This window comes from Condylostylus longicornis, unplaced genomic scaffold (genome assembly GCF_029603195.1).
Source record: "Condylostylus longicornis isolate FDR11 unplaced genomic scaffold, ASM2960319v2 ptg000027l, whole genome shotgun sequence".
NCBI lineage: Eukaryota > Metazoa > Arthropoda > Insecta > Diptera > Dolichopodidae > Condylostylus > Condylostylus longicornis.
The window spans coordinates 807,646-825,012 of record NW_026577996.1 but is presented as its reverse complement, the minus strand read 5'-3'; the positions used below and the strand labels follow the sequence as shown (position 1 = coordinate 825,012).

The 17,367-nt window shown below is 21.3% G+C and overlaps 1 protein-coding gene across 11 annotated transcripts in view; it reads left to right on the top strand.

The window, feature by feature from the left end:
* LOC129607313 (sodium channel protein 60E) overlaps positions 1-17,367 on the top strand; it is a 184,128-nt gene that overhangs the window by 164,070 nt on the left and 2,691 nt on the right. For 9 of the 11 annotated variants that reach the window (XM_055518228.1, XM_055518227.1, XM_055518229.1 and 6 more), the window contains 10 exons: positions 104-400; positions 1,657-1,811; positions 9,075-9,208; positions 10,637-11,291; positions 12,093-12,452; positions 13,168-13,282; positions 13,425-13,600; positions 16,165-16,286; positions 16,712-16,873; positions 17,144-17,305. In XM_055518228.1, coding sequence (XP_055374203.1) covers positions 104-400; positions 1,657-1,811; positions 9,075-9,208; positions 10,637-11,291; positions 12,093-12,452; positions 13,168-13,282; positions 13,425-13,600; positions 16,165-16,286; positions 16,712-16,873; positions 17,144-17,305 — 2,338 coding nt within the window. The remainder of the gene's footprint in view (positions 1-103; positions 401-1,656; positions 1,812-9,074; positions 9,209-10,636; positions 11,292-12,092; positions 12,453-13,167; positions 13,283-13,424; positions 13,601-16,164; positions 16,287-16,711; positions 16,874-17,143; positions 17,306-17,367) is intronic. The other 2 variants (XM_055518231.1, XM_055518225.1) reach the window with 1 other exon arrangement.

The following is a 17,367-nucleotide window of genomic DNA, read 5'->3' as shown; positions in this document are numbered from 1 at the left end:
TACTAAAAATAAAAACATTTGTTTATAAAAAATATTTCGACATGGACATACAAACACAATATTATTAATATTGAAATAAATCAAAATTAAAATCGAAAAAAAGATTGTCAATGATAAATGGGATTGTATTGAAAAAAATTTTACATGGATTAATTCAAAAATAACATTCGATCACGTTGGAATGGGCTATTTAGCTCTTTTACAGGTTGCAACATTTGAAGGTTGGATGGAAGTAATGGCTGATGCAGTTGATGCTCGTGGGGTTGATTTACAACCTCAACGTGAAGCAAATTTATATGCTTATATCTATTTCGTAATATTCATTGTATGCGGTTCATTCTTCACTCTAAATCTGTTCATTGGAGTTATCATCGATAATTTCAATATGCTTAAGAAAAGAGTAATGTATTGTTTCATTTAAATTTATTTCATTATTTTCATAATTTTTTATTTTCAATTTTTCTATATATTAATTATCATTTTATGATTTTTTTTTCAGTTTTCAGGAGCATTTAATTTTTTTTGTAAAAAAAAAAAATAATTTATTTAAAAAACAAAATGTGCATCAATTAAAAAAAATACAAAAAAAAAATTCACTTATAAATATAAAAACGACATGGAAGAAAATTTTATATTTCGCATCTACATAAATATTTTGCTCTTCAAAACATTATAATGATATTTTTAAAAATACTTAATGTATTAATCTTATTCCTTACTAACAATTATTATAAATAATTTTAAATAATTACTAAAATCTGCTTAATTACAAAATTTTTAATTGAGAACTTGAATATTCAATAAAATAATTTTAAAAGTCAAAATAAAATAAATTTTCATATAAATATATGTATACGAGTATGCACTTTCATATCAATATTGATTATACATGTATAGAACTCTCTCTCTCTCCAAAGAAAATTATAATTGAGTTAGCGTATAGCTCATTATCACTTCCCGTTCGATATCGTTAACAATATTTTGTCATTTTCTCATATTGGAATTTAGTTTAATACTTACGTATATTAATTTTATTCAAAAATATATAAAATTTGAACAGAATGTTCAAAAAATGAAAATCCTAAATAAATTATAGGTATATGCAAAAGTTTAAAAAATATTAAATTTTCTTCCTTGTCATTCTTGCAAAAGATTTTTTAACGCAAAAATAACATCAACTAAAAAAATTATCACTTCACTATTTTTAAACAAAGAAAAAAAAATCGAACACTTTTTAAAACATTGTTTTTATATAGAAGTGTTTTGCAATAAAATTTCAAATAAAAAATTTTTCATTAATCATATTTTCAATCAAAAAATGTTTCAATCATTACAAAAAATAAAAAATATTCAAATTGCATATTTTCACAATTTTCTAATATTCACTTTGACTACAAAAAAAAAAAATCTCGTTTACATCACAATTTTTTTCATTATCAAAAAATCCAAAATTTCTTAAGTTTAAAAAATTCATTATTTTTCATTACAAGACAACAAAGAAACTTCAAAGGATAAAAAAATTTTTTTAATGTCGAACACCCAATTATTATTGATCTATTTAGTTTTTTTTTTTTTTTGATTTTTGCAATCCCATCCCAATTTTTATTATTTTAATTTTTATTTTTAGTTTTTACAATTATTAATTTATTATTACAGTACGAAGGAGGAGTACTCGAAATGTTTCTCACCGAATCCCAAAAACACTATTACACAGCTATGAAAAAATTGGGTAGAAAAAAACCGCAAAAAGTTATTAAAAGGCCAATCAATCAAGTTTTAGCAATGTTTTATGATCTTTCGAATTCAAGGAGGTGAACATTTAAATAAAAAAAAGAAAAATTAAACATAAAATATAAAAAAAAAATATGTTTTTAATTTTTTTTTTAATTTTTGTTAATTTTTGTTTATTTATTAAGATTTTAGTTGTTTTATGTACATTTATATAACGAATGTATTTATATAAATATATAATATATTCTAAATATACGTATATATACATATATATATATATATATATATATACTTATATTTTTTTATTAAATTGTTTTAGTTGTTTAATTGAGCCTGGACCTTTTTTTTTTTAAATTAAATTATCATTTTGTTGAATTTTAACAAAATATAAATTATTTTTTTTTTTTTAAATTATCAAATTTTTGCAATTAAAAGAAAATAATTATTTAACTAAAAATATACTAATTAATATTTAATTTACAAAAAAATATTGTTACACTAAAAATATTACACTTAAAAAAATACACTTTCTCTGTTTAATAACAAAATGCTGTAATTTTTTTGCTATAATTATTAAATATGTATTTAAATAATTATTTTTATATTTTAAAATTTAAAACAAAATCTATATTTATGCTAAATTTCTTTGTTTTAATTTTATTTCAATTGTATTAAAATATTAGTTATAAAAATAATTGGACAAAATCAAACCAAAATCAACTTTAATTATTATCTATATATTTTTTTCTCCTTGTGTTATTAATTTTCAATAACAAGATGAAAATTGCTTTTTTGTTCTTTAATATTTTGTTTTATTTCTGTTAATTTAGAAAAAAAAGAAAAAAACACTCTTTCTTTACATGATATTTAACATAATTGACTGCTTATGTTTATGAGATATTTTATTAGCTAGTTTTCATACAAAAATTTGTTAACTTTAATATAAGATCATATTATAAATTGCTAATAATTTTTTAATAATTAATTCCATAATTTAAAATTCGATTTTTATCATTATTAATATTTGTTAGTGTAATTTTGTTATTTATTTAAATACATAGCCAGTCAATGTATAAATTGTAATATAGGTTTTTTTTTGGAACAAATGTAATTCATACCACAGATTTATTGAAAAATTCATTTCTCAAAATTATGTGAATATTAGGTACATAATACTTTAAAAAAAACTTGTATATTATAATATATGCTAGTATGCCTTTTTAAACTCTCGGATCAAGTAATCAAAACATCTAACGCAAAATAAATACAATATGATCCATCAAAAGAAAAATTTTAATTTGACATAGGTAGTGAAAGAAAGTTTATTTTTTGTTCAATTTGTAATAAATTCCAACCGATGAAAATTCAATAATATTATTTACAATACTAAAACTCAGATTTTCTTGTAAATTTTGGTTATTATAAGATAAATATAAAAATAGATTTAAATTATATAAAAATTTAATTTCTAACAAGTAATTAATATCCCTCAATAATAGTGCGTAGTTCTATAATGCATCCATTATAAATTATTTTATTTTCGATTATTTTATAATCGATAAAATTTTATTTTAATTCTAGTTAACTTAACTTCAGATGGTAGATATAAGCATTTGAATAGAAATGTTGTTATAAAATAATATAATTAGAATTTTTTAGAATAAAAATTATTCAAATGATATTAGGAATTCTAGTTGCCGCCTAGTTAACCTATAGCAGTCAATATGTAACCAAATTTTTTTTTCTTCCTTTTTCCCTCTTGTTTTAACTATAACTTCTAATATAACATAATTATTAAAATCTTTAAAATCATAACACAAATTAACTTTACTTTATATAACTACAATTTTTAATATAAACAAATAAAGTAACTAAAAAAAAACGAAAATCAATTTAAATATCCTTGAATTCGCATGTGAATTTAAATTAAAACAAAAATTAACAGAAACTGAAGAACAAAATCATACTTTTATGCAAAAAAAAATTTTTAAATTTTTCCCGAATTTTTTTATAATTTTCAGTTTATTTATTTTTAATTTTGTTTATATTTTTAACTTTACCTTACGGAAGTGCAATATTGGCACATTTAAAAGAATACAGCCTCCTCACGACGATTTTCGAAATTTGCTTTTTTAGCAAAAATTTCGAATATATTTTCAACGTTTAGCTTTGTTTAAGCAAAGTCATTAGTTTTGAAATAGCTTTTTTTTTTTTGAACTACCCGTTTTTGAAATTCTTGTACGCGAATGCGAAATATAATTTGCCTAATTTAGTTTTGCAGTCAATGTTTTAAATTTTAAGAAAGGAAAAAAAAATTTTTTAAAAATTGTACCAAAAGAACATTTATAAAATTTTCAGATACAATAAGCAAAATTTATTTCCTTATTACACTTTAATTTTTCAAGAAAAAAAATATTTTAATGCAAAAACATAATCTGCTATTTCATTGAATCTGCTATATTGAACGTAAAAAACAAATTAACAGCAAGCAAAATTTTTTACTAAATGAATTTTAAATATACATATACTCGTATGTACAGTGGAAGATGCTGTTCCCCAGGTGAAGTGGTTTTAATTGCAATTGATACGGTTCTATTAACCTTACGATAAAATAATCCGAATAAATTTAAATGAATTGTATATATGTATTGTCTATTTAGTTTTATGAGATAACAATTTAATTTTTCTGAGTAATCAATTAACTTATAATTCAATCAAATATAATTTATTGAAGACCACTAAGGTTTTATTGTTAAGTAAAATTATACTTATTATAACACTGAATGTAAAAAAGTAATGATCACTAATAGTATTTAAATTCAAATGCTTCACACAATGCAGTATGATTGTAAAAAAAAAAGCAAATTTCATAAACCGAAATAACAAAAATTTACAGCACAAGTAAAACATTTTAGAATTGTATATTGATAAGTTGATGAAAGTTGTGATTTTGACATTTTATTGTACAAAAAATAATGCAAAATTTTACATTCTACCAAAAAATTCATAACATGATCTAGAAAATGCAAAATCCTTAGGACTGAAAAAATCTTAAAGTCAATTGAATATAGATTCTTAAATATATTTAAAAACACAAACTATATAATAATTGCCTTATGCCAAATTTTGAAATTGCTATAATATTCGAACAAGATTTTGTTTTTTCTAGCTTATGCTGAATTTTAAGATTTTTAACTTCGACAATTTGTTTTTTTAAATATTCTTTTGTGAAATAATTTCGTTAGTTATTTTTTGTTTTAATTTTCAAATATCTCATTTTCTTCTCTATTCTTTGATTAGTTTTTTTATTTTGTTTAGTTTTTACTTTTCTATTTTCTATTTATGTGGCGTGAATTCTAATTTATATAAATTTTTATTATTCAATTTAAAAACTTTTATTTTATTTTGAAACTACGCATTAAGAAAAATTCAATTTTGTAAAAATTGTTCGCAATTTATGCAAAATTGATTACATAAAAAAATTATTTATATAATAAGCACCAAGTTAAAATAAATAACAAAGCATTGATTGTATTAAATTGAATTTATAAACAACGAACCATTTTCACTAAATCCTCTTTGTAAATAACAAAAATTCAAATACGATTGTTAGGACAAAAAAAAATTAGGTTTTATGTTAAAACTATCTGTTACTTTACAGGTTACATTAGTCTGAATTTAGTCAAATAAAGAATATCTATTAGAAGACTTATTAAAAGTTTAAAAAAACATAGCTTTTTGTGAAAAATTTCTTTTTTTGTTTTAGTTAATTTGATTTATTGATTATTTAATTTGTTGTATAGGAGAAGTAATTACAATGATGTTTAGTTAAAAAAAATGTTTATTGTTATTTGAATTGCATTCAAGTTTTGTTTCAATGTCTTTTACTTTTATAGTATACGTATAATAACTTTAAAACTTTTTTGTTTAATTAGAAAGTGTTATCTTTCTGTTTCAGTTATGTTTTTGCGCCTTTATATGATTACTACTTGTAGAGCTTCTTGCTTTAAACTGATTACAATAAAGTAATTTACACAAGAAACAATAATATATTTACACAAAAATCAAACAGCTTTTAGAACACAAACTATTATTAAAATCAAATTTTATTCGAGAATTCTATTTTCAATATTGGGTTTAAGTTAAAATTGCTGAGGGCTTTTGATAAGTTATACACAAGTATTCATTTTAAATATATATATTTCCTATAAAAAAAGAAAATTTATTTTTTAAATAATTTGTAATTAAAATTCAATATTTCAAATTCATCCAATATTTACTTACATTTCAATCATAAGCGATATTATTTGCGTTTACATCACAATATTATAAAAATCTTCTTTTATTGAATTAAAAACTCTTTACTTAGAATAAAATATAACATGTTAAATTAGAAAATGTATAAGTTGTTTTATTTAACATATAATAAATGTATAGCATTAAGATATCTCACAATTATTGATTACATAATAATTTTAGAACAATCTTCACCAATTTTAGAATGCACAATTCAAAGCAATTAGTCTATAATTATAAATAAATGTAAGCTTTCAATTAAAAATTCAAATAATTATAAATGTATGTACTTATAATAACTTTCAATATAAAACATAAACTTTAACGAGTTCGTAAACTTTAACAACTTTAACGAGTTCGTAAATTGAATTGAGACCTATGGTATCTTAAATGTATCATAATTATATTAAATTAAAATAATTTTTTATATATAGAATTAAATAGAATTTGATAGTAAAATTAGATTTTAATAAAAATATTGATATCAGATTTTTTTTTAATTATTTGAATGCTTGCTTATTAGAATATATACTTATATATATATATATATAAAGCAATTTGTGTTAGTAAAATAGAGAGCCTAAGTCAGCTAAATTAAAATAAATTAAACAAATTTACAATTTTATATATATACATAATATATTTGTCTGTGTTTAAAAACAATTTTATTGTTAATAAGGAAAATTATTTTTATTATATAGATATAAAATAACTATATTTTGCATTTGCATTATTTGCCTTTTTGAGATCCGGGCTATAAATTATTTCTTGTACGAATCTTTTACAACAAAACAAAAATGTGTTTCCAATTTTTTTTTTTTAATTTTTTAAACATACTTATTATTATTGAAATTTTTCAATTTTAAAAATTTTTTATTTTTTCAAAGTATTTTGAACCAAAAAAAAAAAATAATAATTTAATAGCAACTTGCAAATTAATTGTGCAGAATGATTCAGAAAATAGTGTGCAGTGTACATTTGCAATGTTTAATTGCAACAATTATTATTGTAGATCCATGTTATTCAAAATTTATATATAAAACACGTTATTAATATTTATTTCACTTTCATTTATTTAATCATCATTTCAAGGATAATATTAAATCATATTCACTTTTTTTTATAATTTTGAATTTATTTAATTTTTATGATTTATTCATAGTACGTTTTTTACTTATTTTTTACGATACTTTAAATGCACAACCTTCTCATGTATGTCTTAATTAATTTTGATTTTGAAAATTTTTAATTTTTCAGAATACAAATGGAATAGTACAAATATTTGTTAAAATTGAATTAAATATTTTTTGAAATAATAGATTGTATTAAAAAGACGTTTCTTTTCACTGAATTTGAATTATGCATTTTTTTTGGAAATCAGCAAAGGTATATATAATAATTTAATTAGTTTAATGACTTATTAAATTTTTTTAAAAAACACTATGCGTCTATAAAATTTTAAATATGTACCTGTGTATTTTCTAATATAAAACAAGAAACCGGATCAGTTGAACATTCAAAAATCTATATTTTAAAGCACGATTTCCAGTATTTGTATATTGAAAGTATACAAAAACTTTCATAGAATTATGAGACATTCAATTATCAAATTTGAATTTTTAATGAAATAAAATGAACAAATTTACATACATGAGAAATATGCAAAAATTTCACTTTAATGAAAACTCACAATTTAAAAAAAAGAAACAAACTATTAAAATTTTATTTTAAAATATTTAATTTTCCTTTCTTTTGATTTTGTTTATTTAAATTTATAAATTATTTTTTTTTCTTTTAATCTCTTTTCAAATTCATAACATCTTCTGATTATTTTTACTTCAAAAATTGATTTCTAATATGGTTTGATACATTGAAAAAAATTAAAAACATTTACTTGTTAAATTTCATACAATCATTAATAAAACTTATTTTACATAAACAATTTATAAAATAGCCAACCACCCAATCGAACTACAATTAAAAACAACTGGACTAGAAATTAAATAATCTAAAACTATAATATAAATGGGATTAGTATTTTTTTATAATTCTAAATTTATTATTAAATCATTATTGTTTTCTATTGTTTGCCGAATAATTTCATATTAAATAGTTAATGTTTAGTCCTTTTGCTGCGAGAACTTTTATGGCTTTCATATAAATTTCACTACTCGTATCTAGATATAAGCTTATTCATCATCAATAATTAATTATAATTTACAAAAGAAGCATTAACAAGATATTGACGTATTTTTGAGCATTGATTAAGAGCTTTAAATTTAAATTTTAATTGAAAAATACAATTAATTTTTTATTTTAAAATATAACTTTTCAAATTTATAGTTACAAAATGGATAAATTTACATGAGTTGCCATGTTTACCTTCAGTAAAGCTCCAAAAATGTAGATCTGATTTTCTGGTTTAAAAATTTTTTTAAATTTTTGAAATATTTATTAAAATGGAACTTTACATAAGAGTTGATATGATTTTTATTAAAATTATTGTAAAAAACCCAAAAAACTACATTTGCGAAAGGACTAATATTTAGATTATGTTGGAGAAAGTATTTAACATAAATATTACGAAAAGTGGATATTTAAATAAATTTTTTAAAACACTACACATTGAATTTTGTGAGTCACTCTGTACAAAAACAAGATATATATAATCTTTTAAATGCTATTTACCCTGTTTTAATTAATTTTTAATAATTTAATTTTAAAATGTTTATTTTTTTTTTTAAATAACCAAATATTTTTAACAATGAATAATTTCATTTCCAGTGAATTAAGAAAATGATACTTAATTATTATACTAACATTAAATATTTTATATTATTTTTCTTTTTCATTTCCATGCCACCACAAAAACCTACTCTACCTACTATTATACTCGAATCACTAACTAAAATTAATTTATACTTTTTTTTCCAAAAAAAAAAAAAAAAATAAATAAAACCATTTCAAAACTTTAAAAACATTCAAAAATGTTCTTTTTCAAAAAAAAAAACAAAAAAAACATTCACAATTTAATACAAAACATTCAGATTTGAGATTGCCATTTTTGTTTTAATATTTTTAAATATGCTCACAATGGGCATCGAACATTACAATCAGCCACACGCAGTGTTTTTTATTTTAGAAGTTAGTAACGCGTTTTTTACAACAGTTTTCAGTTTAGGTAAGCAAAAATAATTATAAACAATGTTAAAAATTCAAAGTTATGAAATTTAATTTAAAAGAATAAAATTAAATGAAAAAAAAATAAAATTTTGAAAAATTTTTTATAACATTTTTTTAGAAAAATATGTTATGAAATTTGTGGACTTCTTTTTGCTTAGATGGAATTTTTTTTATAATATTGTAGCTTTAAATTTAACTTTTTCATATATTATATAACAATATGCTAACAAAAAACTGATTTTTAATTGAAAAATATTCTAAAAAAATGAACAGCTTTCGAATTAGCGAATAAATAAAAAAAAATTTAAACCTATTTGCATGCGCAAATATTTAATAAGAAACTATAATTGATTGTTTCTACATGCATTATTTAAGATTAAAATAGCCTCAATATAAATAAAATTTTTTAAAAATAAATGCGCTTTATTTAAATTTTAAATGATCATAAGTACCTACGCATTTTTGGAGCTAATAAATAGTATTAAAGCTACTGCATAAAAAACATGAAAATAATGCTATTTTAGTTTCTGTTATAAAAAAATTTATATTGCAAAAATAATTAATGTGCTGCGCTTAAAAAAAATTGCTCTAGCGCTATTAAATTTCAATTGAATTAAAAAAAAAATAAAAAGAATAAACATATTTAATAAATGCTTTCGATTTCTTTAAAAATGACTTGATTATCTGAAATTTTTAATTTTAGTTAGCTTCGCTATTTCTATACTTGATTTTTGTTTTCAAACCTATGTCAAACGGCATCACATGAATTGAATTTGCACCTCCTAATCAAAACCGAACACTGTATATGATTTTAAACAAATCAAAAATGCTAGTTTTTTTACATTCGAAAGTTCATAAATTTCTTGAAAAGTAGCTATGCTAAGACTTTTAAATTGATGCTTCCTGCCAAAATGTTTCAAATATTTCATCAAATGCTTGTGATTCTATTGGGCTATCAGAATCTTATGTTTCATTTTACAAAAATTTATTCCCTTTAGAACTTAATAATCAAAATTTTATATACATTTATACTTAAAATATTGATAATTAATTGAACTAAAAAATTGGTAAATATTTAACAATCATCTTCAACTTAGATTCCTAATTCACAATAAAGCTTTCATAAAACTGTAAAGCATCGCATAACATTTTATAAAATGAATTGTTTTAAAGAGAAAACTAAGAAAACGTATGCAAAAATTAAAAATCAGTTTTTAACTTAAATTTGTCTTCTATCTCTTTTTTAATAAAATTCAGTATAAAAATTTTACTATAAATTTATGTTCACTATTTGTCTCTTTGTAATTTTTTTTTTACATGAACCTCTCCCATTTCAAACACAAACAAATAAATATCCCTAATAAATCCTCAAAAAAAATTAATATAAAAATAACAAAATACGCATATAATCGCAAAACAAATACAGAAGCAATAGTAAAAATCGTAGGTCTTCGCTACCATTATTTCACAGTACCGTGGAATGTATTTGATTTCCTATTAGTATTAGCATCAATTTTTGGTATTCTAATGGAAGATATTATGATTGATTTACCAATATCGCCGACACTTTTACGAGTTGTACGAGTGTTTCGCATAGGAAGAATATTACGATTAATTAAAGCGGCCAAAGGAATTCGCAAATTATTATTTGCGTTGGTCGTTTCATTACCAGCATTATTTAATATTGGAGCTCTATTGGCATTAATAACATTTATTTATGCAATATTAGGAATGTCTCTATTCGGACATGTTAAATTACAGGGTGCCTTAGATGATATGGTTAATTTTCAAACATTTGGTCGTAGTATGCAATTGTTATTTCGTTTAATGACATCAGCGGGTTGGAATGATGTATTAGAATCATTAATGATACAACCACCGGATTGTGAATTTGATTTAAGCGATTGTGGACATCCTTTATTGGCTATTACATATTTTACTAGTTTTATTATAATCAGTTACATGATTGTAATTAATATGTATATAGCTATTATATTGGAAAATTTTAATCAAGCACATCAAGAAGAAGAAATTGGTATAGTTGAAGATGATTTGGAAATGTTTTATATTAGGTGGTCAAAGTAAGTGTAGTTTTTAGTTTTAGTTTTCAATTTTTATTTTAAATAATATTATAATATATATGGTAGTATAATTACATTGTTCTACTTAAATGTGATATTTAATTATTAATAAAAAAATTTCTTTTATATACACACATTACAAATTTACAAATACAAAAAACATACATATGTACATTGAAAACATTTAGAAATTTTGAAAAATTAATTTTTTTCCTATCATTTATCGGGAAAAAAATTCAATTGTAATTAAATGTAATACAACAAGTATGTATTTTTGAACATGACACTACGGAATAATATTAAAACACAATTATGTTGCAGACAAAAAATTCGACTTCTGCAATTATTGATTTAAAAATAAAAGTAGTGTTAATTAAATCCCAATGAATATGTATTACAAAATTTGATAATTAAAAAATTTATTAAATCCTATGAGAATCTCAACATTAGTAACGCGGTAATGAAATTTCCAATTGGCGTTTAGAAAGGGATTAAATTTATAAGAAGTATACTTAATCTTTTTCGTAATAGTTCTGTACTTATTAAATAATGAAGTATGAGTATGTTATTTAACATTATAAAGCATTAAAATACACCTAAAAACATTGTACACAAAGCAAATAGATTTTTAATAATTTAAAACAAAAATTTAATAATTAAGTAATATTTGTTTTGTTATAAGTATTATAATAGTTCATATATATATATATATTATGTATAGTAAAACTCTCAAAATTCTTGTAACAGAAACAACAGAAACTCCAATTTTTACCCCTCATATATTTATAATTTAACAAACAGATATGATCCCCATGCAACACAATTTATAGCATTTAGTCAATTAGCTGATTTTATAGCATCTTTAGACCCACCATTGGGTATACCAAAACCAAATACAGTAGCCTTGGTCTCATTCAATTTACCAATATCCAAAGGAAATAAAATTCATTGTTTGGACATCTTACATGCTTTGGTTAAACATGTTCTAGGGCATGTCGAAGAAACAGATACTTTCAAACAATTACAAGAGCAAATGGATGGTAAATTTAAGAAGCAATTTCCAACTCGCAAAGAATTGGAAATTATTTCTTCGACAAGAATTTGGAAACGCCAAGACAAGGCTGCTAGATTAATACAAAATACATGGAGAGAATATGTAAGGTAGGTTTGGTAATAAAAAATATAAAAATAATATTAAAAAAAAGTATACATTTATATACATTTTTTAATATTTTCTTTTATTAAATTATTTACTTTGATATTTTTATTTATAAAATATAACATTTAAATTTTTAACTTTACTTCTACTTACTTGTTCATCTCCTTCTTATTTGCTTTAAAAAAAAATTAAATAAATTTTGTAAAATATAAACTTTTTATTACTTTTTTAAAATTTCTATCATACTTATGTTGAAATCTTACATTTATGTATATATATATATATATATATATATAATTTAAAAATCAGTCAATCGGACCCAAAATTCTACTATACTACACTATTCGAACAAAAATTTAACTACGTTTAAACAAAATGTTAAAAATTATATTACAACTTTCATTTTGAAAGCAAAAAGCCAAAATTGTTTAAATGTAATAATGATTTTTAACATAAAATTTCATTCATAAATTCAATTATATCGTCTTCTTCTGATAAAACATTAGAAAAATTATTTCAAAATTCTTATATAAAAAACACGTATATGGACTAAATTTAAAATAAAAACAAAATTATAATAAACAAAAAATGATTTTCACAAATTTATACATTATTAAATTTTTATATATGTATGTGTATGCCCAAAAAAATTAAAAATGTTAACTTGGTATAAATATCTACGCAAAATCCTACTTAACTACAAAATATGAATAATAGAATGAAAAAAGAACGAGAAAGGCTATCAAATTCAATGGATGAAGACAATTCAAAAAATTCAAGTCCAGGAGGCTGGCATGCCAAATTATCAGCTTTCAATTTTTTACATCTACAGGTAAATGCATTTATACTATGTATATATATCGAAAGAATGCAAATAAAAGCAAGTAAATTTCGAAAGCAACTACAAAGATTATACATTTTAATATTTTTTTAATGATCTTAAAAGAAATTTTAATAATTTAATATAATTGTAGGTTGGACGTCGTGGAACAGCATGCTCAAGTCGTGCATCATCACGTAAATCATCTCGAGCATCTGATGCATCTGATTTAAGTGAATTAGCTGGACCTTGGCTTAATTTACCGTTAATGTTAGTTTCTGGGGCTGATGAATTAGTCAAAGACATTAAGCAACAGACTGAAGAAAAACGGTAACATTTATTAACTGCAAATTAAAACATAAAAACAAATATTATTCTTTCATTTTACAAATAATTATAATTCATTTTACATACATTTGATAAAAAAAAAACTAAATAAATTATTAATTTTTTACATTTATAAATAAACAAAGTTGAAAAAAAATCAAAAAGTTTTACAGACTTCTTTGAAATCTTGATATACATACTCCTACATAAACATTTTTTTTTTTGTTTTTTATGCGTTTTTAATTTTTTTTTGTTTCTTTAAGCTAAATACTTTTTTTAAATACTTTCTTTCTATAAATTATAACAAAATCCAATCAAAAATCTTCGATTCAATGCAGAGAAAACTTTAATTTCTGGCCATCATTTTTTATGAAAAATTTAGCGACATCTATAAGTTCATATGAAATGTTATTAGAAGAAGTTGTTAACTCTGCAATTAAAGAAAGTCCTTCGCAACCTTCAAAATTTCATCGTTTAGCTTCAGGTAATCGCCATCAAAAACTAATCATCTATAAAAATTTTGTTTTAGGAAACTTTCAATAAATTTCAAAAAAATTACAGCAACCTATGTGCAAGTTTAGAAAAATTGTTTTAATATACATTATGTATAAAATATACAGCAGTTGTTTTAGAAAACAAATTATTAGAATGTATAATAAAATGATCACTATCACTACCAATAATTCCAAGTTTCCTAATTTTGATCACTTACTTAAAACTTAACAATGAATTCTGAAAATTAACCAAAACCATATATTCCCAATCGAATCACACTTCTTTTGGAGAGAAATGTGAGAATTTCTTAGAGACGTGAGTTGATGGAAAAATAAATTTTCAAACTCTAAATTCCGTAATATTTAAACTATTTTCAATAACACCCTTAAAAATAATAATAATAAAATTATTGTATTAGCATTGTAGAAAGAACTCTTCTTTCTAAAAAAGCTAATATAAACTTTTTTTTTGAAAGAAAATTATTAAACATATATGTAACACATGCCTGGTGCAAATCAAGATTGAAATATTGAAAAAAAATTTATCGAATTCAAATATCACTATTGAATTAAATACAAAACTGGGATACAAATATGTAAATACAAAATATTATCACTAAAAAATAAATTCATATGCACCCATCAACGGAAAAATTAATAATATTCTGCAAATATAACGGAAAACAAAAAGTAATTAAAGTGTAAGGCAATGTGAAACAATCACAAAATTTATAAAAATACACTTCAAAATTTTCACTCTTAAAAAATCCTTTTAAGAAAATAATTCGATTATACTCTAAATCTATGGGATTCCTCGCTTTCATCATCAAATTAAACAAATAATTTTCTTTTGAAATCTTTACTTTTCTTCATTTTATAATTCTGCGACTTTCATCTGAAAAGTACTACATATATATACATTCTTTTACTAGTATGTACATAAACTTTTTTTATTAAAATATATCTATTATAGTAAGTATCAAAAAATCTTTGCATAATTTTAAATTTTAATCACATTATTTAGTATTTTATTTTTATATCAAACCCACAATCAATTTTAAATCCAAAAAAAAAAAAATTTTTTAATTATTTATCATATAAATTTGAATGTTGTACATTTATAAATTGTATTTGTGTTGTAAAATATGAATTGTATCGATGTTAAAACGTAATTTTTAATTTATATTTTAAGTTTATTGTTTAAGTGTATGTTAACCTTTTAGAATAATTAAGTTGATTGTATTGATAAAAACTGTAATTGTTTTAAAATTTTTAATATATTGATGCAATCATGAAACAAATGTTAAAAGAATGTTCATTAATCATTAAGAATTTTAAAATTTTGTTATGAAAATGTAAATGAAAAAGTATTTACATTTTATAAAAAGAATAATAATTTATAACTTTTTTTTATTTTTTCAACATTGTAAAAAACAACATAACAAATTTATGTTTTTTTTTCGTTTCAATAATTTTTGTAAAAATTTACATTTGTAATTAATTTTAATTAAATCTTGTAATATATCCATTATAAAATTAAATAATTAAGATAAAATTCCTAAATGATTTATCGAGCATTCGGTAACATTTTTGTTTAATGTACGAATTTATATGTATTTGTATATAATAAATTCTTTTAGTGTTAAATGTCGTAAACTTTATATAAAATGTTTAGTAATTAAGTTGTAAATTATATATTATTGTCTATATTTATATTTTCTTCTATAAAAATAGAAATACTTTTTTTTACATAAGACAATTTATTTACAGAAATAATTGCAGTGTAAAAAGTTCTAGTCTATATAACAATAAAAATACTTCACAATATAATATTTGACATAATAATGTGGAAAAATAAATTTTCCAAATTTTAACCATGTTCTAACTTTGAGAATTACATATTTTTTCAATAAAATATTTCTCTTATTTAATTTATACAAGATTTCAAAGAATCAATGTTATTCAAATATGAAGTTACATACATACATATATGTGTAATTTAAATTTTTTTTTGTTTTTAATTTTGTTCAACATTTAAATATTGAACTTCATTCCAAAAAATTGAAATTGTAGCAATAGTATCATAGCTGAACAACAAGCCAAATCTGGCAGAAGAAGAAGCTTTTATAATTTCTTTTTACGTCATCAAGATGCAGTTGATGATAGTTTAACTTCGCCATCAGTGCAAAGGAAAAGTATGTCCCTTATTTATAATTTAATTAATGTATTAATTAATGATTTAAGTTTAAATTTAAAAATATCTTATTATACGTAATTACTAAAAATAAAAATTCCCGAGTTGTCTTGAATGTATTTTTTAAATTAAAAATTAATATTTTGTGTTCTTAAATCTGGAAAATTTGCCTGTTTTGATAATTTTATCAAAGAAAATTTATATATTTATCTAAAAAGATAGTATTTATTTTGTAAATAGTCTTTATTTTTTGTACAAAGAAATTGAAAAATACATAACTAACCTACAATATATTGTCAAATTAAACATTGTTTAACGTAATCAAGTAATTTTAGAATTTAGAACACAATATTCCTTATATTATGACATTAATTTTTTTTAAACACGTAAAAACTAACATAAAAAATAAACAAAACAAATTTGAAGGCCTTACACCATCCTCAAGTGAAGATAAAGCTGCCACAGTAGCAACAAGTGCACCAACACCTGTACGAAAGCGTGCAACAAGTTTTATACGTAAAAAGCCACCACTAGAAAGAGGTTTGTCAGCACAAAGCGCTTTAAGAGTTAACAAAAATGCTTTTGTCTGTATGTGTATTCATTTATAAGTGTCCGAACAACCATTTAAATTTAATTAAATATTTGTCTTTTTTTTTGCTTTTTTCAAATTTCCCCTTTTTCATACTAATCCTTCAATGTGTATACATCGTATGTGTATTTATCTATAACGTTCGTCATCGATACCTACATAATCTGTTGCACTTTTATGTTACTCAATAAAACAACCATATTACAAAAATATTTCATATTTTGTCATTAAAAAAAACTATGAATTTGATATGGCTTACTAAAATCAAGCTGATGGACCGGAAGTTAGTATATTAGTCACAAAACCTTCTCCAGAAGCACCATCTGGGCCGGGTTTAAGACCCGACAATTCGACCTTAGTTCATGTGCTTGTTCATCGAGAGAGTGAAGAATATAAAAATGAAGATGAAGAGGAAACGACAGAAAATCAAGGTAATTATTTTTGTTAAGCCCTTTTGAAAAATATGCATTCTCCAATTTTTATTTTTTTTTAG